Source organism: Balaenoptera acutorostrata, chromosome 4 (genome assembly GCF_949987535.1).
Source record: "Balaenoptera acutorostrata chromosome 4, mBalAcu1.1, whole genome shotgun sequence".
Classification (NCBI taxonomy): Eukaryota; Metazoa; Chordata; class Mammalia; order Artiodactyla; family Balaenopteridae; genus Balaenoptera; species Balaenoptera acutorostrata.
Window position 1 is genome coordinate 66417753 of NC_080067.1, and position 24205 is coordinate 66441957.

General features: G+C 35.8%; 1 protein-coding gene across 5 annotated transcripts in view; it reads left to right on the plus strand.

Annotated features, from left to right (window-relative positions):
• Nucleotides 1-24205, plus strand: part of ATP11B (ATPase phospholipid transporting 11B (putative)) — a 127046-nt gene that overhangs the window by 60654 nt on the left and 42187 nt on the right. For all 5 annotated transcript variants that reach the window (XR_009008104.1, XM_057545042.1, XM_057545041.1 and 2 more), the window contains exons 13-21: nucleotides 7573-7815; nucleotides 8601-8776; nucleotides 9272-9340; nucleotides 10668-10741; nucleotides 10815-10918; nucleotides 13682-13863; nucleotides 15359-15562; nucleotides 20750-20903; nucleotides 22720-22822. Coding sequence is in view for 4 of the 5 variants with exons in the window: in XM_057545042.1 (XP_057401025.1) it covers nucleotides 7573-7815; nucleotides 8601-8776; nucleotides 9272-9340; nucleotides 10668-10741; nucleotides 10815-10918; nucleotides 13682-13863; nucleotides 15359-15562; nucleotides 20750-20903; nucleotides 22720-22822 (1309 nt within the window). In the remaining variant the exon portion in view is untranslated. The remainder of the gene's footprint in view (nucleotides 1-7572; nucleotides 7816-8600; nucleotides 8777-9271; nucleotides 9341-10667; nucleotides 10742-10814; nucleotides 10919-13681; nucleotides 13864-15358; nucleotides 15563-20749; nucleotides 20904-22719; nucleotides 22823-24205) is intronic.

The following is a 24205-nucleotide window of genomic DNA, read 5'->3' on the forward strand; positions in this document are numbered from 1 at the left end:
AGTTTTCGACTATAATCTTTTCAAATATTTTCTCTGGTCCTTTCTCTCTCTCTTCTCCTTCTGGGACCCCTATAATGCGAATGTTGTTGTGTTTAATGTTGTCCCAGAGGTCTCTTAGGCTGTCTTCATTTCCTTTCATTCTTTTTTCTTTATTCTGTTCCACAGCAGTGAATTCCACCATTCTGTCTTCCAGGTCACTTATCCGTTCTTCTGCCTCAGTTATTCTGCTATTGATTCCTTCTAGTGTAGTTTTCATTTCAGTTATTGTATTGTTCATCTCTGTTTGTTTGTTCTTTAATTCTTCTACATCTTTGTTAAACATTTCTTGCATCTTCTCGATCTTTGCCTCCATTCTTTATCCGAGGTCCTGGATCATCTTCACTATCATTATTCTGAACTCTTTTTCTGGAAGGTTGCCTATCTCCACTTTATTTAGTTGTTTTTCTGGGGTTTTATCTTGTTCCTTCATCTGGTATATAGCCCCCTGCCTTTTCATCTTGTCTATCTTTCTGTGAATGTGGTTTTTTTCCACAGGCTGCAGGATTGTAGTTCTTCTTGCTTCTGCTGTTTGCCCTCTGGTTCCAGCTGTGTTTTGATTTCTTTTATTTGTATTGTAATGTTTCTAATTTCTAATATCCTAGTATATCTGAATGGTCTTTTTTTTTTGGCTGCGCAGCTTGTGGCATCTAAGTTCCCCAACCAGGGATCGAACCCATGTCCCCGCAGTGGAAGCGCAGAGCCCTAACCACTGGATAACCAGGGAATTCCCAGAATGTTCGTCTTTTAATTACATCTTATTCTTTTTTTTTTAAATTTAATTTTATTTATATTTTTTATACAGCAGGCCCTTATTAGTCATCCATTTTATACACATCAGTGTACACGTGTCAATCCCAATCGCCCAATTCAGCACACCACCACCCCCACCCCCGCTGCTTTCTCCGCTTGGTGTCCATACGTTTGTTCTCTACATCTGTGTCTCAATTTCTGCCCTGCAAACCGCTTCATCTGTACCATTTTTCTAGGTTCCACATAAATGCGTTAATATACGATATTTGTTTTTCTCTTTCTGACTTACTTCACTCTGTATGACAGTCTCTAGATCCATCCATGTCTCTACAAATGACCCAATTTTGTTCCTTTTTATGGCTGAGTAATATTCCATTCTATATATGTACCACATCTTCTTTATCCATTCATCTGTCGATGGGCATTTAGGTTGCTTCCATGACCTGGCTATTGTAAATAATGCTGCAGTGAACACTGGGGTACGTGTGTCCTTTTGAATTATGGCTTTCTCAGGGTATATGCCCAGTAGTGGGATTGCTGGGTCGTATGGTAGTTCTATTTTTAGTTTGTTAAGGAACCTCCATACTGTTCTCCATAGTGGCTGTATCAATTTACATTCCCACCAGCAGTGCAAGAGTGTTCCCTTTTCTCCACACCCTCTCCAGCATTTATTGTTTCTAGATTTTTTGATGATGGCCATTCTGACCGGTGTGAGATGATATCTCATTGTTGTTTTGATTTGCATTTCTCTAATGATTAATGATGTTGAGCATTCTTTCATGTGTCTGTTGGCCATCTGTATATCTTTTTTGGAGAAATGTCTGTTTAGGTCTTCTGCCCATTTTTGGATTGGGTTGTTTGTTTTTTTGTTATTGAGCTGCATGAGCTGCTTGTAAATCTTGGAGATTAATCCTTTATCAGTTGCTTCATTTGCAAATATTTTCTCCCATTCTGAGGGTTGTCTTTTGGTCTTGTTCATGGTTTTCTTTGCTGTGCAAAAGCTTTTAAGTTTCATTAGGTCCCATTTGTTTATTTGTGTTTTTATTTCCATTTCTCTAGGAGGTGCATCAAAAAGGATCTTTCTGTGATTTATGTCATAGTGTGTTCTGCCTATGTTTTCCTCTAAGAGTTTGATAGTGTCTGGCCTTACATTTAGGTCTTTAATCCATTTTGAGTTTATTTTTGTGTATGGTGTCAGGGAGTGTTCTTATTTCATACTTTTACATGTAGCTGTCCAGTTTTCCAGCACCACTTATTGAAGAGGCTGTCTTTTCTCCACTGTATATGCTTGCCTCCTTTATCAAAGATAAGGTGACCATATGTGTGTGGGTTTATCTCTGGGCTTTCTATCCTGTTCCATTGATCTATGTTTCTGTTTTTGTGCCAGTACCAAACTGTCTTGATTACTGTAGCTTTGTAATATAGTCTGAAGTCAGGGAGCCTGATTCCTCCAGCTCCATTTTTCGTTCTCAAGATTGCTTTGGCTATTCGGGGTCTTTTGTGTCTCCATACAAATTGTGAAATTTTTTGTTCTAGTTCTGTGAAAAATGCCTGTGGTAGTTTGATAGGGATTGCATTGAATCTGTAGATTGCTTTGGGTAGTATAGTCATTTTCACAATGTTGATTCTTCCAATCCAAGAACATGGTATATCTCTCCATCTATTTGTATCATCTTTAATTTCTTTCATCAGTGTCTTATAATTTTCTGCATACAGGTCTTTTGTCTCCTTAGGTAGGTTTATTCCTAGATATTTTATTCTTTTCGTTGCAATGGTAAACGGGAGTGTTTTCTTAATTTCACTTTCAGATTTTTCATCATTAGTGTATAGGAATGCAAGAGATTTCTGTGCATTAATTTTGTATCCTGCTACTTTACCAAATTCATTGATTAGCTCTAGTAGTCTTCTGGTAGTATCTTTAGGATTCTCTATGTATAGTATCATGTCATCTGCAAACAGTGACAGCTTTACTTCTTCTTTTCCGATTTGGACTCCTTTTATTTCTTTTTCTTCTCTGATTGCTGTGGCTAACACTTCCAAAACTATGTTGAATAATAGTGGTGAGAGTGGGCAACCTTGTCTTGTTCCTCATCTTAGTGAAAATGGTTTCAGTTTTTCACCATTGAGGACAATGTTGGCTGTGGGTTTGCCATATATAGCCTTTATGTTGAGGAAAGTTCCCTCTATGCCTACTTTCTGCAGGGCATTTATCATAAATGGGTGTTGAATTTTGTTGAAAGCTTTCTCTGCATCTATTGAGATGATCATATGGTTTTTCTCCTTCGATTTGTTAATATGATGTATCACATTGATTGATTTGTGTATATTGAACAATCCTTGCATTCCTGGGATAAACCCCACTTCATCATGTTGTATGATCCTTTTAATGTGCTGTTGGATTCTGTTTGCTAGTATTCTGTTGAGGATTTTTGCATCTATGTTCATCAGTGATATTGGCCTGTAGTTTTCTTTTTTTGTGTCATCTCTGTCTGGTTTTGGTATTGGGGTGATGGTGGCCTCGTAGAATGAGTTTGGGAGTGTTCCTCCCTCTGCTATATTTTGGAAGAGTTTGAGATGGATGGGTGTTAGCTCTTCTCTAAATGTTTGATAGAATTCTCTTGTGAAGCCATCTGGTCCTGGGCTTTTGTTTGTTGGAAGATTTTTAATCACAGTTTCAATTTCAGTGCTTGTGATTGGTCTGTTCATATTTTCTCTTTCTTCCTGGTTCAGTCTCGGAAGGTTGTGAATTTCTAAGAATGTGTCCATTTCTTCCAGGTTGTCCATTTTATTGGCATAGAGTTGCTTGTAGTAATCTCTTAGGATGCTTTGTTTTTCTGCAGTGTCAGTGGTTACTTCTTGTTTTTCATTTCTAGTTCTATTGATTTGAGTCTTCTCCCTTTTTCTCTTGATGAGTCTGGCTAATGGTTTATCAATTTTGTTTATCTTCTCAAAGAACCAGCTTTTAGTTTTATTGATCTTTGCTGTTGTTTCCTTCATTTCTTTTTCATTTATTTCTGATCTGATCTTTATGATTTCTTTCCTTCTGCTAGCTTTGGGGTTTCTTTGTTCTTCTTTCTCTAATTGCTTCAGGTGCAAGGTTAGGTTGTTTATTCGAGATGTTTCCTGTTTCTTGATGCAGGCTTTTATTGCTATAAACTTCCCTCTTAGAACTGCTTTTGCTGCATCCCATAGGTTTTGGGTCGTTGTGTCTCCATTGTCATTTGTTTCTAGGTATTTTTTGATTTCCCCTTTGATTTCTTCAGTGATCACTTCCTTATTAAGTAGTGTGTTGTGTAGCATCCATGTGTTTGTATTTTTTACAGATCTTTTCCTGTAATTGATATCTAGTCTCATAGCGTTGTGGTCGGAAAAGATACTTGATACAATTTCAGTTTTCTTAATTTTACCAAGGCTTGATTTGTGACCCAAGATATGATCTATCCTGGAGAATGTTCCATGAGCACTTGAGAAAAATATGTATTCTGTTGTTTTTGGGTGGAATGTCCTATAAATATCAATTAAGTCCATCTTGTTTAATGTATCATTTAAAGCTTGTGTTTCCTTATTTATTTTCATTTTGGATGATCTGTCCATTGGTGAAAGTGGGGTGTTAAAGTCCCCTACTATGATTGTGTTGCTGTCGATTTCCCCTTTTATGGCTGTTAGTATTTGCCTTATGTATTGAGGTGCTCCTATGTTGGGTGCATAAATATTTACAATTGTTACACCTTCTTCTTGGATTGATCCCTTGATCATTATATAGTGTCTTTCTTTGTCTCTTGTAATAGTCTTTATTTTAAAGTCTATTTTGTCTGATATAAGAATTGCTACTCCAGCTTTCTTTTGATTTCCATTTGCATGGAATATCTTTTTCCATCCCCTCACTTTCAGTCTGTATGTGTCTCTAGGTCTGAAGTGGGTCTCTTGTAGACAGCATGTATATGGGTCTTGTTTTTGTATCCATTCAGCCAGTCTGTGTCTTTTGGTGGGAGCATTTAATCCATTTACATTTAAGGTAATTATCGATATGTATGTTCCTATTCCTATATTCTTAAATGTTTTGAGTTTGTTATTGTAGGTTTTTTCCTTCTCTTGTGCTTCTTGCCTAGAGAAGTTCCTTTTGCATTTGTTGTAAAGCTGGTTTGGTGGTGCTGAACTCTCTCAGCTTTTGCTTGTCTGTAAAGGTTTTAATTTTTCCATCAAATCTGAATGAGATCCTTGCTGGGTAGAGTAATCTTGGTTGTAGGTTTTTCTCCTTCATCACTTTTAAGTATATCCTGCCACTCCCTTCTGGCTTGCAGAGTTTCTGCTGAAAGATCAGCTGTTAACCTTATGGGGATTCCCTTGTGTGTTATTTGTTGTTTTTCCCTTGCTGCTTTTAATATGTTTTCTTTATATTTAATTTTTGATAGTTTGATTAATATGTGTCTTGGCGTGTTTCTCCTTGGATTTATCCTGTATGGGCCTCTCTGTGCTTCCAGGACTTGATTAACTATTTCCTTTCCCATATTAGGGAAGTTTTCAACTATAATCTCTTCAAATATTTTCTCAGTCCCTTTCTTTTTCTCTTCTTCTTCTGGGACCCCTATAATTCGAATGTTGGTGCGTTTAATGTTGTCCCAGAGGTCTCTGAGACTGTCCTCAGTTCTTTTCATTCTTTTTTCTTTTTTCTGCTCTGCATTAGTTATTTCCACTATTTTATCTTCCAGGTCACTTACCCGTTCTTCTGCCTCAGTTATTCTGCTATTAATCCCTTCTAGAGTATTTTACATTTCATTTATTGTGTTTATCATCGTTGCTTGGTTCCTCTTTAGTTCTTCTATGTCCTTGTTAAATGTTTCTTGCATTTTGTCTATTCTTTTTCCAAGATTTTGGATCATCTTTACTATCATTATTCTGAATTCTTTTTCAGGTAGACTGCCTATTTCCTCTTCATTTGTTAGGTCTGGTGGGTTTTGACCCTGCTCCTTCATCTGCTGTGTGTTTTTCTGTCTTCTCATTTTGCTTATCTTACTGTGTTTGGGGTCTTCTTTTCACAGGCTGCAGGTTCGTGGTTCCCGTTGTTTTTGGTATCTGTCCCCAGTGGCTAAGGTTGCTTCAGTGGGTTGTGTAGGCTTCCTGGTAGAGGGGACTAGTGCCTGTGTTCTGGTGGATGAGGTTGGATCTTGTCTTTCTGGTGGGTACGTCCACATCTGGTGGTGTGTTTTGGGGTATCTGTGGCCTTACTATGATTTTAGGCAGCCTCTCTGGTAATGGATGGGGCTGTGTTCCTGTCTTGCTAGTTGTTTGGCATAGGGTGTGAGCACTGTAGCTTGCTGGTCATTGAGTGAAGCTGGGTCTTGATGTTGAGATGGAAATCTCTGAGGGATTTTCGCCATTTGGTATTACGTGGAGCTGGGAGGTCTCTTGTGGACCAGTGTCCTGAAGTTGGCTCTCTCACCTCAGAGGCACAGCCCTGATGCCTGGGTGGAGCACCTAGAGCCTTTCATCCACACGGGTCACGCTTTCCACAAGGAAAATGTTCCAATGGATTAAAGTCTGAACCCCCACTTCCAGCTGGACCCGGTTCTGGTGCTTTTCCCACAGCTGAGTCGGTGAAGCAAAAAACTGGCCGAGAGGTGCCACTGTCACTCCCACTTCGCAGCTCACATCTTATTCTTGTTTCTTGAATATAACCTGTTCTTTCACCTCTTTGAGGATATTAGTGACAGTTTCTTTAAAGCCTTCTGCTAGTTGCATTTTCTCAGTTTTTTCCTAGTTCCTTTTTCAGTACATCAGTTCTGCTGTAATGTGACATATGCATTCCTAAAATCACTGTGCTATGCAAAATTACTTAGTAAAAACCACAGGGCTTATGGGAAAATGGGATTGGGATACAACAAAAACTTTGTCAGTAACACATTTAAAATAAAAAGATAAGAACCTAATGACAACAGGACTTGCTAAATTATTAAGAAATACGTAAATACTACAATAAATATGGCACTTTATCTTGAAAATGACCTGAAGTTTACTTGTGGAAGTGGCCATCAGAAGTATTGCAACTTGTGTGTTATTGTGAAGTGTTGGAAGGAAGGTTATCTGAAAACAGAAGGAAAGTATAATACCAGATGTGAATGGTTATGGCTCATAACACACATGGTGACCTGAGGTAGCTTGCTAGCTGTTTGAGGTTTGTATATTTCATGTATTCTGGGTGCAGTTTTCTGTGTTCACCTAGTGTTTCTCACAGATGAAACTGTTCATAATCAAACGCAAAGTTCATATTTTGCTCAAATTGTTCCCTTATATATCAATCTCATTGTAATAAATTCTTGTGTTTTCAAGACAGTGTTATAGTGGAACTGCCTGTCGTTTGCTTTAGACTCTCTTTACCTTTTCATGTAAGGTGATATCCTCAAATGAATGCTAATCTTTGGTTTTCTTTACAAGTCCAAAAGTTTTCCCTAGAAAAGCCTGGCAGCCCAGCTGTTTTCGGGGGGTATCCCCAAATATCAGTATTGGCTTTTCCTCAGTTTACCCAGAGAGAATAACTGCAGTTCATATTTCTGCTGCTTGTTGAACATAAATTATCCACCAACTCTATAGATGAACATGAACCTAAAGATGCCACAGACTTCAAAGAGTATATAGGTTTTAAATATTTTGTATTACCCTGTTTTGTTTCTGTGGCATCTTTAATTATTTGCTTGTGCTCGGATTATAAGTAAGAGTACAAAGTTTTTTTGTTTAACATAATACCCTGAACATAAAGGTTTTTTTTCTTTTGTTTTCTGTCTCTAGGTGGAGTATGTGTTTACAGATAAAACTGGTACACTGACCGAAAACGAGATGCAGTTTCGGGAATGTTCAATTAATGGTATAAAATACCAAGAAATCAATGGTAGACTTGTATCTGAAGGACCAACACCAGACTCTTCAGAAGGAAACTTATCTTATCTTAGTAGTTTATCCCATCTTAACAACTTATCCCATCTTGCAACCAGTTCCTCTTTTAGAACCAGTCCTGAAAATGAAACTGAACTAGTAAGCAATTTTTAAGTTAATAAATAGGAGTTTCATTTGAAATAGTAATTCTTTGTTAGTTGGTGGGTTGTAGGAGAAAAAGTTTAAATGTTAGTGGCGCAAGGAATATACATTTGAAATGTTTATCCTTTGATTCAGCACAGAGAATTTATAGTCATAAGCCAGCTTAACTTGTCACTTAATATGCATCTACTTTACGGAGGGAGGCTCAAGAGGGAGGGGATATGGGGGCATGTGTATGCATATGGCTGATTCGCTTTGTTGTGCAACAGAAACTAACACAGTATTGTGAAGCAATTATATACTCCAATAAAGATCTATTTAAAAAATATAAATAAATAAATTAAATTAAATGTTCCACTAAAATAAAAAATATATATGCATCTACTTTAGTTCTCTGGGTACTTAAATGGGACTAAGTTAAGGAAAGCCCTTTCTGCCTTGAAATAAAGAAGACTTTGCTAAGGAATAGAGCTTCTGAGATCTCAGTTCTTCCACAAAAGAGTTTTCACCTTTACTTGCAATTTGGTTATGCCTCCTAAAAATATACTCAGATGTTGAAGGGTCATAAGCAAATGTGACATTTTACTCTTGGAATTCAGAAGCAACCAACTATTATTTATGCAATTCAGAATTGTAGCACTCTTGTTCTACATCTTAGTTTATCAAATTATGAGCTGTATTTATTGGCATTTTTTAGAATTTTGTTTTTGGTTTCCTACATGTTCCTACATGTTATTTGGTATTGGTATATTTTATTATGAATATTAATTATGTTTCTGCAGATTAAAGAACATGATCTCTTCTTTAAAGCAGTCAGTCTCTGTCACACTGTGCAGATTAGCAGTGTTCAGACTGATGGCATTGGTGATGGTCCCTGGCAAACCAACCTTGCACCCTCCCAGTTGGAGTACTATGCATCTTCACCAGATGAAAAGGCTCTCGTGGAAGCTGCTGCAAGGTAGTTTAAGTCTAATTTTCAAATCTTCAGAAAAATACATTTTAAATGAAAATGTGAAAATACAAGAACATAATTTTAAATTCTCAGACAAAATTCAGAAACAAAGGTATTTTATTTTTACACATTTTTTTACACATAAAGGTATTTTATTTATATGTATATATTTTTACACATAAAGGTATTTTAAATGAGAATTTGAAATGTCATTAATTTTGTTGTCAAGCTTGAATTAAGTCATATTTTGAAGAGATCTCTTTAAAAGTCTGGTTACTGTGAAATATGAACAATATAATTTGTGAGAAATACTTGTGTATGTATTGTTTTAGATCTACTCTCACCCTTCAAGTTCTTAAAAATAATCCTATACTCAAAGGAAATAACTTTAAAATACACCTTAAACTTATATTTTAAATGTTTTTATTCAAGTTAGTTATATTGTGAATTATAAAATATCATCCTTTAAATCTTATATTTCTTTCTCCTTTTATTCCCTAGATTCGGCATTGTATTTATTGGCAATTCTGGAGAAACTATGGAAGTTAAAACACTTGGAAAACTGGAACGGTAATTTTTTTCTATATTGTAATTTTCTATATATTAAGTGTTTACTATAGAACAGGAATTGGTAAACTATGACCCAGAAACCAGATCTGGCCTACAGCCTGTTTCTGTACAGCCTGCAAACTAAATTACATTTTTAAAGTGTTTTCCAAAACAAAAAAATATGCAGCAGAGATCATATATGGTCTTCAAAGCCTAAAGTATTTACTGTCTGGCCCCTTACAGGAAAAGTTTACTGACATCTGCTCTAGAATGATGTCAGTATTACATTGTATCTCATCATGGTAATAACAGTATAATGCTCTGAAACTTTCATCTGTATTTTAGCTTAATGGTTCTTGAATTTACTTATGTGTTTATTTTTACACATTCTTAGGGTAATGAGTTTTGTAAATTTCTACTCACTAAATTAAAAACTTCCTTATCTTTCCTATGATTTTTATCTTTCAAACATTAAGGAACCGTTGTATTATTTCCAGTATTTCCACTGTTTGATAAATTAATCCATTCTTATCACATTCATATCTTTCGTGGTTTTATCATTTCTGATCATATCTCAGCTCCACTTGTGCTTTTCCAGACTATGCTTTTCTGAACTAAATATTGCCCAGTCTTTGGCTACTTTTATCTGGAAGCCTGTCTGGCTCATTTTATCAACTTATAAACCATTCTACTCAGTGTTTTTCTTTGAGATGTGCCAAAACATTCCATATGCACATCATTGTATAAATTCATCCAGAAGACTTTTCAATCCACACCTGACCCATCCACACAAATTCTTTTACAGCTCCCTAGAGAGGCCTTTGTGTCCCCCAACTGCACACACATGCCCTGTCGTAGGTTCAGAATCACTGCTGTAATGAGCCTCTGTTACTAATGTGAGTGTTCATATTTCTCAGGTGTGTTTAGGCAGAAAAAAGAGTTGAGAATCAGTCACCTTTTTTAATGAGGAAAAACATGAAGCTGGGCAGATATGTATTCCCATTCACATGCTTATTTGACTTAAGGCAAATGAGTGTATCTTTCTGAGTTTAATAGTCCTCACTTGTAAAATGAGATAAGCCCTACCTCCTTTGGTTCTCATGGGTATTAAATGATATAAGGTATGTAAAGTATGTGGCATTTGGTAAGTACTTAATAAATGTCAGTTACTTCTTTTTCTGTCTTGTGTTATTAATGACTCATAATCCATCATCTTGAAAAATGTAATTGAGATTAATTTCTTGTTCTAAATTAACCATTTTATCTTTTATAGGGATTCTTTCCAAATATTCACTTAATATTATTCAAAACAGTACAGATTTTGTCTTTCTTATTTTTTCTTCCTTAGGTACAAACTGCTTCATATTCTGGAATTTGATTCAGATCGTAGAAGAATGAGTGTAATTGTTCAGGCACCTTCAGGTAACCAATTTAAATGTTCATGAATTTTTAGTTAAATAATACTAAGAGCTTGATAACTCATTTTTCTTTTTAGGTGAGAAACTTTTATTTGTTAAAGGAGCCGAATCATCAGTTCTCCCGGAATGTATAGGTGGAGAAATAGAAAAAACCAGAATTCATGTAGATGAATTTGCTTTGGTAAGTGCAAATTTCTCTAATTTAAAAACCGCTAAAAATATATATATATGAAAGATTTAGGGTTTCATTTTTGCATTAGTATTTTATCAAAAATTATAGAAATTCTGCAGTTCTGTTACATTATGTGTTGGCTCCTCATTCGTTGGTTAAAATTTGACCTTTTTTAACCTGCTAAAATATGTCTTCTCTTTGCACCTAGTACAGCCAGAGTACTTACGGCTACAAGGACCACTCAGATTGCTGTATTAAAAAGGGAGGGACTTCCCTGGCGGTCCAGTGGTTAAGACTGCGTGCTTCCATTGCAGGGGCGTGGGTTCCATCCCTGGTCGGGGGATTAAGATTCTGCATGCCGTGCAGCATGGCCGAAAAAAAAAAGGAGACGTACAAAAATCCCAAGTATTTGTAGAAACTGGAACCCTGATACATTGCTGATAGGAATATAAATGATATGGCCACTTTCAAAAATAGTTTTACAATTCCTCATAGAACATAGAGTAATATAGAGTTACTGTATGACTTGGTAATTTCACTCCTAGGTATACATCCAAGAGAATTGAAAACATACGTCTACACAAAAACTTGTACTTAGCAGCTTTATTCCTAATAGCCAAAAAAATGGAAAAACCCAAATGTCCATCAACTGATGTGTCATATCCATATAACAAAATGTTATTTGGCCATTAAAAGGGATGAAGTACTGATACGTGCCACATCATGGATGAACTTTGAAAAGATTGCTAAGTGCAAGAAGCCAGTCACAAAAGGCCACATGTTCCATTTATATGAAATACCCAGAAAAGACAAAGTCATAGAGCCAGAAAGCATATTAGTGGTTGCCAGGAGCTGGAGGGAAGTGTCTGCTAATGAATATGGAATTCCTTTTGGGGGTGATGCAAATGTTCTGGAATTAGATAGTAATAACAATTGCACGACTTTGTGAGTACACTAAAGACCACTGAATTGTACTTTTTAAAGTGAATTATGGTACGTGAATTATGTCCCTCTTAATAAAAGAATGTAGGGAAATCTTACAAAAACAAAGTGCCACAATTCCTGTGAAGAGGAAACTTATTAAGCAGCTCTGTCTCAGTCTAAGAGCCTCATGATCTCTCATTTCTGCATTTCTATAAATGCTGCCCACCTGCCTCTTTTACTTACTTACAGTTTCTTTTCTCCCATTACTTTCTATTTGTTTATGGTCTAGTTCATCTACCATGCTGTAATATCCATAAGAACAAAGGCATTGTTCTATTTTTTTTGGGCGGGCGGGGCAGGGACTACGGTGGGTCCTCGCTGCGCGTGTGGGCTTTCTCTAGTTGCGGCGAGCGGGGGCTACTCTTCATTGCGGTACATGGGCTTCTTGTTGCAGTGGCTTCTCTTGTTGCGGAGCACCGGCTCTAGGCATGCAGGCTTCAGTAGTTGCAACATGTGGTCTCAGTAGTTGCGGAGCACGGGATCAGTAGTTGTGGCGCACGGGCTTAGTTGCTCCGCGGCATGTGGGATCTTCCTGGACCAGGGATCGAACCCGTGTCCCCTGCATTGGCAGGCAGATTCTTAACCACTGCACCACCAGGGAAGTTCTATTCTACTTTTCTGTCATTTTAATCCAGAAAAATGCTGGCACGTAGTTGGCACTCAATAAATGTTTGTTGTAGAATGAATTGATTTAGTAACTCTCATAGTCTCTTAACTGTTATTTAAGAGAAACAGGTGTAGGTCATTTGTAAATCAAGGCATGACAACATTTAGAAATCTGCTAAGTAGTGTCATATAGTATTTTAAAACCTTCCCTTTCTGAGTCCTACTATTAGAACATTTATGTTGGGTTTCTCTGAGGAAAAGTATTGCAAGAAAAAGAACTTTTGTAAGCTTTCAGATTTAGATACCAACTTTGAAATATTAACACCATAAGAAACGTTTACACCTGATAGAATCAGATAATCAAATATATATTCCTAAGTTTTGTGAAATTCCAATTCACCAGTGAAGGTATACAATTTAAAATCATTCATTCAGTGGCTCTAGAAAGTATTGGTTGGTTGATAATGACCACTTTACAGGCTTCTTTATTTGAAATGTGAATTTGTCATATCATGAACCCTCAGGAAATTATAGTCCCCTTTGCTTAAAAAAAAGTTCTTTTAAAGTAGATAAAAGTGGGGACTTCCCTGGCAGTCCAGTGGTTAAGACTTCACCTTCCAATGCAGGTTCAATCCCTGGTCGGGAGGATCCCACATGCCTCGCGGCCAAAAAGCCAAAAAAACACATAAAACAGAAGCCATTTTGTAACAAATTCAATAAAGACTTTAAAAAAAAATTGTCTAAAAAAAATAAAGTAGATAAAAGTGGAGTTGTAGTGGTTAAAACAGGAGAGAAGAACCTGGGGCTGCCTCTCTCTTGACAATCCTAAAGGTACCATTATAGAACTTTTTGGCTTTCCTGGTAAAACGTATTTAAAATCACAGGTAGATCGTCTTTATGATCCTGTCTAGGCTCTATAATGTTCTACAATTCAATGACCTTAATTATTTTGAGCAACTGTTTAAGAACTCATCAGAAATTGCAAGAGCTATGATAATATGTGTCCCATAACTCAGATGACTAGGGTTTTGTGACAGTTTATTTCCTATCACTAGATGATAGTACTTTTTAAATTATTTATAATTGAATTTTGGTAACAGGGTCCTCAGTTTATTTCAATGACTTCTTAATTCCCCATTAGTTATTTTTGTTCAATTTTTGTCTTTAATTTTCCTATTTTAGAAAGGGCTAAGAACTCTGTGTATGGCCTGTAGAGAGTTTACACCTAAAGAGTATGAGGAAATAGATAGACGTTTATTTGAAGCCAGGACTGCCTTGCAGCAACGGGAAGAGAAACTGGCAGATGTCTTCCAGTTCATAGAGAAAGACCTGATATTAGTGGGAGCTACAGCAGTAGAAGACAAGTAAGTATCAGACAAATAGGCAATATCATTTTTCTCTCATAAGAATTTTTCTAGCCAAGTGTTTCTAATTTATGACAAATTCTATTTTTTAACATTTTATACTTAATATATTTAAAATCAAAATAGAGAATTAAAACCTTAATTTTTCCCAGTCCATATATCTAATTTTTGTTCTAACCAGCTATGTGAAATAGTTGAAAGAATCCAGCCATGTATAGTTTTGCCTGTAGTCTTGAGTTTTTAGACTATTCCTCAGTGTTCCATACAAAGATTTTACGCTCCTGCTTAATTCTCCAGCCTCACCTTTTACCACTGCCCCCCTCGACTTTACATTTCAACAGTACCAAACTGTCTAGTTCTCTGAACAACAACTATAGTTAAAAGTGTTCTATTTTGTGCCTTTTTTCGTTGGTAAGGCTGTGCTTTCTGCCTGAATCATTCTTCCCTTATCCATCTGTGAATACCTGTTCATAAACCATAGTTCATATATCACCCCCACTCCAGGAAGACCTTTCCTAACCCCTAATAGTATTAAAAATTCTCTTCTTTGGAAAGCCTCCATGTTTTGTAGGTAGTTCTGTTGTTGTCCTTGTGGCAGTATATTATTTGTTTGAAGACTTTGTCCTCTGTTAGCCTGTGAATTCCTTGAGGTCTACTTATTCTTTGCCTTTGTTCACAGCATCTCTCTCCATGTGTGTTTCACAGTTTCTTGAATTAAATTGAATTCTACAAATTAAACCTATTGTTATGTTTTTCTCTACCCCCTAGATCTAAAGGTGCTTGCATTTTTTAAAATCTAGGGTTTCATTTACTTTTCAGTTGTCCTCATAAGATTTCTGAGACTCCCTGAGGTTATATGTAGACCATTATTGTCCACAGTCTGATTTTTGAACTAATGAGGTAAGAGATTTTCTTGCCAAAAAAGGAGAAAATCTTCTAATTTGAAATTTAAGACTTTCTAAGAAAATGAGTTTATGAAGACTATATAGTTAGTTGGTTCTATAAAAATCAACTTTGAAGATACACTCTTAAAATATGAAGTTGTAGATTTTACATTTATGTTTACATAGTGCTCCAACATATCAATACCCTGTGAGCTTCAAAAAACCGAATACATTTACAGTAGTATTATCAGTAACCAAAATGAAGGGAAGGAAACCTTACAATTGTGAGAATGCACAAATGTTCTCATTAAGGCAGTATTGATCCAGGCGATCATTTAGTATCTGTCACCTAAAATGCCTCACAACTCTGGAATGCCCATTGTGACAAACATGTGTTAGCACACAGTTGTAGATTTTATATTAGCCAGGTGGTCACTAATTTGGTTATTCCTATTTTTTCCCTAATGGAAAAAAAATTCAGTTATATTACTATACTATAACATTCCTAGGTTAAGGAGTTCGGAATTACCTTATTTGTACTTTGTGGTTTATACTTAAAATACAGTCAAAACAGTGTTCTCTACTACTAATTTTGTTTCTTTTATTTTCAGACTACAAGATAAAGTTCGAGAAACTATTGAAGCATTGAGAATGGCTGGCATCAAAGTATGGGTACTTACTGGAGATAAACATGAAACAGCTGTTAGTGTGAGTTTGTCATGTGGACATTTTCACAGAACCATGAACATCCTTGAACTTATAAACCAGACGTCAGACAGTGAATGTGCTGAAAAGTTGAGGCAGCTTGCCAGAAGGTAAGAATATAATTATCTGGATCATGGAGTTCAGGGACCAGCAAGCTATGGCCCATGGGCCCAAATACGGCCCACTGCCTTTTTTACAGCCCATGAGCTCAAAATAATATTTACATTTTTTAATGGATGAAAAAGAAGTCAAAGAAGAATAATATTTCATGGTGTGAAAATTACATGAAATTAAAAGTTTGGTGTCTGTAAATAAAGCTTTATTGGAACAGAGCCACATTTGTTCATTTACATATCATCAGTGAAGGCTTTTGCACTATAACAGCACAGTTGAGTAATTGGGACAGAGACCTTATAAAGCACTTTTATCATTTCTCACTGCTGCTTGATATACTACAGATCACAGCGACACAATTATAACTTGTTAATGTTTTCCGTGCCACACATTTTGCCATATGACATTTTAGTATATTTTTATTATCAGTATTTAACCATCATGTCCAAACATGAAAAGAAAAATGGACTTTTAATATCACACTCTTAAAACATAGTGGAGTGTTGATTATTATCAAATTAGGTGGCAAAGCATTGTGTTTATTATTCAGTGATAATATGCTTTAATATACTGCCTGTTTGAAAAGATAATCAAAAATGACATACAAAATCTCATTACAGATGGTTCTTTTGCAATAAAATGTAAAATCTCATTACAGATCAGCATTAACGGATGGACATGTGCAATTGATTTTGATGATAGGAAACATGAACTTTGAACCCCAATTAATCAAAATTAATTGGGGTTCTTCCCCCTGCAAAAAAAAAGGTTTCTGTTCTCCTCATTAGTAGACTTCTATTATTTTAAAAATTGTACTTAATTTTTTTTTTTTTTCGAGAAAAGGAAAGATTTATTACTTGCAGCAAGTAAGGAGAACACTGGGGATCCTTCCTAGAATAGTGTCTCCCCCGGACAGCGAACTTGGGGAAGTTTTAAGTTAAGGGTACATGCATATTCATGAAGGGGCTTGAGCAGAGGAGAATTCAGCATAGAATTGGGGCCACGATTGATAGAGTCCAAGCTTTAGTTGATTGAAGTCATGTGGGTCAACATCATCATTCCATCCTCCACCTGGGTGTGGGCCTTAGTTCCAGCAGAACTCAAAGACTGGCCTCAGGACTTAATGAAGCTCAGGTTCTTGATGTCTCATCACAGAAAGAATTCAGTGAGAGACAAAGTGATAGATAAGAAGTGGATTTATTTAGGGAGAAACACTCCACAGACAAGAGTGTGGGCCATCTCAGAAGGCGAGAGAGGCCCTAATTATTATACTTTTTACTTAAAATTTTTTTTGTCAAAATTTGTTTCCTCTTTGTAGCATAATTACCTACATAATATCCTCAATTTAGCCTCATGGCCCACAAAACTTAACATCAAAATGTTTACTTCTAACGCTTTACAGAAAACATTTGCCAACCACTGATGAGGTTCACATGACCAAACAGGGAAATTAATCTGCATTTTACTGTTCAAAGATAATTTCATAGGTATTTATGCTCTTAATGCGTTCTCTTTTTCTCTAAACCTGCTTTTTTAGGTATTTAGGAGCCCCCATTTAACACAGTCGGTTGTTTTTACAGTAAATTAGGAGTGCTTCAGTGTAAGCATCAGGGTTGCCTGTATGTAGCCATCTGAGATATTCTACAGGTACCTGTCTTTGCAGTCTTGTGATATTAATGCAGAAAAACAAATAGGAAAAGACAGTGCCACAGTTGTCAATGTACATTCAGTGCTTGATTTACATTTGTTATGCAGGGATTGATGTGATACTAACCTCTAGATTTCATCAGAGAAAAACTTACTTAAGGAATGTTTTAAAGAGACAGTACAGCTCTCAGAAGGGTCTTTGCTTGAGCTCAAAAAGGTGATTGATCTAGGTAATTATACTACAGTTTTGGAGCAGTGCCGACACTATTGTGATTGCTTAAACATTTAAGTATCATAATGTCAAGAACTCCCTAAAACATACAAACTATTTGCTCAGAATCATTTACTTCTTAAATATTAGTCCTGATTTTAAAAATTATAAATGTTCATTTAAAAAATACTGAAAATGGTAAAGAAGGTAATGATGGTTAATAACAATACAGCCATCTAAAGATAATTATTACTTGTATTTTAGAATTTTTTTTAAGTTTTCTATATGTGTGCTTTTAGTGAGTCTGTTAAGATCATGGGTATTGTTCATTTCCCTTTTTGTACAAAAGCTGTATTATAAAGTGAAGGTTATACCTTAAAATGAATTTTAGGCTTGCTGTGTGAAACTTGTGTTTTAGAGATACCATCTTTTTGGTGGAGTACGTTTTCTTTTCTTTTTTTCCTTTGGCCATGCCATGAGGCTTGTGGGATGTTAGCTCCCCGACCAGAGACTGAACCTGGGCCCTCAGCAGTGAGAGCACAGGGTCCTAACCACTGGACTGCCAGGGAATTCCTGGAGTGCATTTCTGAGTTAACCGTGTAAGTCAATAGGATTTTGATTTACAGACTTTCAGGAAGTATCTATTCTAAAAATCTTGGGTATAGCAAAAGAATTCCATACCTTTGAAAGCTTTAGTGTATATATCCAGTCCTTCACAAACATATAATGATTGTCTCTTACCTAGGCATTTGGAACAGAGTCACATAAGGTGTATTGTTTATTCCCAGAATACTTACAATGTGTAGGAAAAACAGAAATAAATATATTGTCATAGACCTATCACAACTGAATTGTAACTGAGGCAAGAACAGAGAGTTGTGGGTAGACAGAAGAGGGAAGCTTAGCCTAGGCTAAGCTCTTGCTCTACATTAGAACTCACGACTGTGTTGTTTCCAGCGATGAAATGTAAACTGGTCAGAGAGTAACACCAGGAAGCAAAGGGGGCAATGTATGCAAATTCCCAGAGCTGAGAGATTCATTCAAGGAATTAATAGTAGTTAAGTAGGGCCAGAGAATGGAATAGATGGGAGAGGATGTGGGAAGTATTGAGACATGAGACTACAGAAATAAGCAGATGCTACCTTACTGTGTACCAGAACTGTGAGCTGGTTTTCCATACTGCATAAATGTCACCCCATGGATTGTGAGATAATACGCTGATTTATGAAACCTGTCCAGAGGAAAACCTAAGTTAGTATGCCGTGGGAAGGTTGCCAAGGAAAACTGATCTGATCTATCCTACTCTTGGCTGCTACTCCTTCTTATGAGGCCATGTACTCAGGTGGTGCTCATGCTGAATGCATTGGAGGCAGCAGAGGCTGCTAAATAAGTTCAGCAAACAGGGAGGAAGAATAGTTTAGGTGCTGATTTTGGATGTTGGAGAATTATTAAAAGAAATATACATTTTTTTAATTTTATGTTGTGAATGTTAATTGTTTGCCACTTATTAGTTGTAATGCAACACAGTAGTTGTTAGGCATACTATGAAAGACATCATTTTAACTTACAGAAAACATTTAAGTATTAGAAGACAAAAAATTACAGTATTTGTTTAGTTTTTATAGCTTGTTGCTCATTTAATAGTCCTCTCACGTGTCATTTAAAAATTGAGGGTACAACCACTATGGAAAGCAGTATGGAAAAAATTTTAAATAGAACTACCATTTGATTCAGCAATTCCACTCCTGGGTATTTATCCAAAGGAAATGAAATCTCTATCTCAGAGATATCCACACTCCCATGTTCATTGCATCATTATTCACAATAGCCAAGAATGGAAACAACCTAAATGTCCATTGATGTGTGTATGGATAAAGAAAATGTGATGTGTGTGTGTGTGTATACACACACACAAAGGAATATTATTCAACCATAAAAAAGAAGGAAATCTTGCTTTTTGTGATAACATGGATGGACCTTGAGGGCATTATGCTGAGTAAAATAAGTCAGAGAGAAACAAATACTTATATGTGGAATTTTAAAAAGCCAGTGGTAGAAGGGTGGTTGCCAAGAGCTGGGGTGTGGGGGAAATGGGGAGATGATATTCACAGGGTACAAACTTATATATAAGATGAATAAGTTCTGGGGATCTAATGTACAGCATGGTGACTGTAATTAACAGTACTATATTATATATTTGAAAGTTGTAAAGAAAGTAGATCTTAAATGTTATCACCACACACAAAAAAGTATGTGAAAGGATGGAGGTGTTAACTAACCTTATTGTGGTAGTCATTTTTGCAGTATATATGTGTATCAAATCATCATGTTGCACACCTTAAACTTACATATGTTATATGTTAATCATATCTCAATAAAGCTGAAAAAATAATTGAAAATGTATGGATGTTTCTCAGTAGCAATCTTGCTATACTGTGAACCCAGTGGTGAATGTAGTATTTTCCTTTTGGTGGATTTAGTGCAGTGCAACTTTGAGTGCTGGCCTTTAGCAGCATAAGAAGCTTGCTCCAGAATGTAAATCTGTATATACATACACTGCTTCTTTCAACGAGAAACTCTTATTACCAAAGGAGGAGCTGGGTAAAGCAGTTGAACAAAATAGTGTGCTCAATAATACAGTTGTTTTACATACTGATGCAAGCTTCTTATCTTTCTTTTTGTTTTTCTTCTTCTTCTTACCTCTTTCTTGTCACAAGTAGTTTGCCCAGCTGCCAGTAATTAGGTCATGCTTTGGAGTAGTCCTCGGTGTAGTTTATGCCCACAAGGGGGGGTGTTATCAGTGTTCCACTGTCGTAATACGTGGCATTACAGTCCATTGTAGGGTTAAATATCAAGAGACAGTTACGATTCCTTCATTCCTTTCCTTCCTACGGTGAATCTAGCTTGTAAATTTTCCTAAACATTCTTGATTTCATTTAATTTTTTAAAATTAGGATTTGCTAAATGTATAACTAGTAACTTTTTTATTTTTGTAAGACTTTTCATACTCACAGTTTGGGAGAATATCCTCAGATTATGTGTTACAGTTCACATTTTAGAAAATATAGTTACTGCGTGTATATACCAATTCATTGTAAAAATGAATATCATCTGTTTTACTCATCATATCAGTCACTCTCAGTTCTGCTTAATCTTAACTTTCAAGTGATAGAACTCAGTTTGTTCCCTGACATGCCAGTTTTGTAACAGTGAAGTCTGTGAGTAAATGATCCATCTTTCAGTAAGAAGCTTTTGTTTACTAGATGAGTCTGAATAATATGGCTTTAAAGGGTCTTACAGAGGATATAATTATTTTCTTTTTTAGAATTACAGAGGACCATGTGATTCAGCATGGCCTGGTGGTGGATGGGACCAGTCTGTCTCTTGCACTCAGGGAGCATGAAAAACTATTTATGGAAGTTTGTAAGAATTGTTCAGCTGTCCTGTGCTGTCGCATGGCACCACTGCAGAAAGCAAAGGTATGTTTATGTCATAACAAGTCCCATGAAGATATGTAGATTTAGAAGTATTCTTGGGACTCCCCTGGTGGCGCAGTGGTTAAGAATCCGCCTGCCAGTGCAGGGGACACGGGTTCGAGCCCTGGTCTGGGAAGATCCCACATGCCGCGGAGCAACTAAGCCCGTGTGCCACAACTACTGAGCCTGCGCTCTAGAGCCCGCGAGCCACAACTGCTGAGCCCATGCGCCACAACTAATGAAGCCCGTGTGCCTAGAGCCCGTGCTCCGCAACAAGAGAAGCCACCGCAATGAGAAGCCCGCACACCACGAGGAAGAGTAGCCCCCGCTCGCCGCAACTAGAGAAAGCCCACATGCAACAAAGACCCAAAGCAGCCAAAAATAAAATTAATTAAAAAAAAAAAAAGTATTCTTTAACGTTAATGCCTCATCTAGTTCCATTTGGTGGTATACAGTATATGTATCTTACTAGGGGCCAGTCACTTCTCATAATATGAATTTTAACCACGTACATTAGGCCTTTGGAAATTTCACAGTGAATATTGAAGTTTCAACTATTCATAATGACCTAGAAATAGATCACTGTGACCTAGAAATGACCACGTGGTAGGTAGCAGTTTGTGATTTTCCTGAGACATAAATTTGAACTGTGATAACTAAAGTCTCACAAGTTAGTTACTTAACTGGTGAGGGAGCCTATAAGACTTCAGTTCATCTGCACCTCCAGGTGGTTCTGTTGATCTGTGCTTATTCTTGCATTCTTACGAAGTGATAATTCTCTCTTTGTTAAAGATAGCTGTTAAGTGATAAATAGAACTTTAGTAAAAAGTTGAAAAGCCAATTAATTCTGATATGAAGCTATATACAGGAAATATTTAAAGTTCAGCTAACTATCATTCAAGTGATAGCCTATACAAATATTTTTACAACTGTAATCTTCACAAGGATACCCTTTGAAATGCACATCTTAACACATTTTTTCACATATAGATCTAAAAAATTTTACATCCAGTTTTTTTTGGCTTCATGGATTTTTTTTTACAGTGCCTATTTTATTATTATTATAACCCATGTACTCCCCCCAGTCTATGGAGACTAAAACTTGAGACCAAACAGAGCTAATGCCTAGATTCTTTTTTTTTTCCTTGGTTGCAGCGGGTGGGCTCCTTGATTGCAGCCAGCAGGCTCTTTAGTTGTTGCATGCTAACTCTTAGTTGCAGCATGCATGTGGGATCTAGTTCCTGACCAGGGATCGAACCTGCATCCCCTGCATTGGAAGGCGGATTCTTAACCAGTGTGCCACCAGGGAAGTCCTCCTAGATTCTTTATAAAAGTATATTCAAGTATTCCAAAGAAACCTTTCTTTTGATTTTATTGAATTTAATTTTGATTGCTTTATAAATTTTTAAAAATTTTATTACAGGAGAAAATAATTATCTTTCCCCTGTATCAAATGAAAAGAATAATTTCTTGAGAAAGAAAAAAAATTGCCTGACAAAGTTCAATTAATTGTAATTATTTTTTTACACAATTATTATTAAGCTTTTTACAAATTTAAACTGTGTTTAAAAGATTCTTACATACCATCATGAAATCCAAAGATAGTACTCTGTTTTGCTGTGTCATTTCTGAAAGACATTCCTAACATCTTAATGGAGACATCCCTCAAAAAGTGAACCTCGGTACCTATTATCGTCTAATATAAAAATTTTTTTCATTGCTCTACTTTTCTTACAACAGATCATTTCAGATAAATGACTTTATATAAGTACACGAAGGTTTAAATTTTATCATAACTAATTAGTTGTATGTCTTTCAGGTAATAAGACTGATAAAAATCTCACCTGAGAAGCCTATAACATTGGCTGTTGGCGATGGTGCTAATGATGTAAGCATGATACAAGAAGCACATGTTGGCATAGGTGACTGATTTTTTCTTGAACTTTTAAAGTTGGTTTAATCATTCGGTGATTTTGAATTTTCCTTTTGTAGACTAAAGCACAATATCAAATATATGAATGAAAACTAAATGCAGCAGGGTAATATATCACAGTGTATTTCCATCAGAAAGCTATTATAATTAAGCCCGATATTTAGGATATTTTACTTCCAAATTTTCAAGGAAATAAATACCACATTAGTGAATTTTATCTTTGCCAATTCTCCTTCCCAATAAAGTAACTTTATTTTTACTTGCCATTTTGTACCTTTTAAAGTACTTTTACACATTATTTTATCATTTTAAAACTCTAAATTTGTGATTTACATAGTTACCCTCATGGTTTTAAATTCTCATTTTAGAATGTTATTATTATTTACTTTATTCATCAAAGATTCTGTGACTTATTTTAAAGATAATTTTAGAGACAGAAAATTACACCAAACTATAATATAATTATAAAATTTCAAATAACTTTCTTATTTAATAACCTTCATTCTGATTTCTTTTCTATTTTTGCCTAAAATTTTTATTACATTCAGAATACTAAAATTATTTTATTATGTCTAAATTATCAGTCATTTCCTATTTAAACCATATTCTGACCTATCTTCCTCAATAATTTTATTGAGGAAGGAAAAGAGAAGACTATGGGTTTTTTGCTGAAGGATAAAATTTTAGAGTTAGAAAAGAGGATAGTCCTCGCACTGGAATTGCCTATGTGATGAGTAGTTATTGGGTCTAATATTTCCAGTGTATCTCTCAAATCAACTCCTTCCTCTTTGGGATTATTAACTCTTCATTTTGAAAATTTCATTTTCTTTCTAGTGTGTATACTGTTGTTTCCCAGAAATCTTCGTAATAAGTTGATGATAACTTCCTATACCATATGTTAGAGCATAAAAAGCTACAGTATTTATAACAGTTTGATTCTAATATGATAACAGCCAGACCAGTGAACAGAATCAGTTCAAACATCTGGAAATTTAGTATATAACAAAGGAGATGTTTCAGATAAGTAGGGAAACAAATTATTTGATTAAAAAATACTGATATAACTAGTTAGTTATTTGGAAAAAAAGAAGTGGGTTCCTTTCCATTGCTTATAGCAAAACAAATTCCAGATGGATTAAGGATTTAAATAATTTTTGAAGGCCATAAAAAATAATAGGAAACTTTAATGAATAATCCTGTTATTTGAGGTATGGAAGGATCTTTTAGGTACAAAACCAAACAAAACAAGGAACTAAAAAGGAAAAAGATCAGTATGTGTGGCAGAAGTAAATACTTCCCATAAAGAAATTTTAAAGACAAACTGGTAAGGAATATTTGCAAAATAGATGACAGTCTTAATCTTCCTAATATG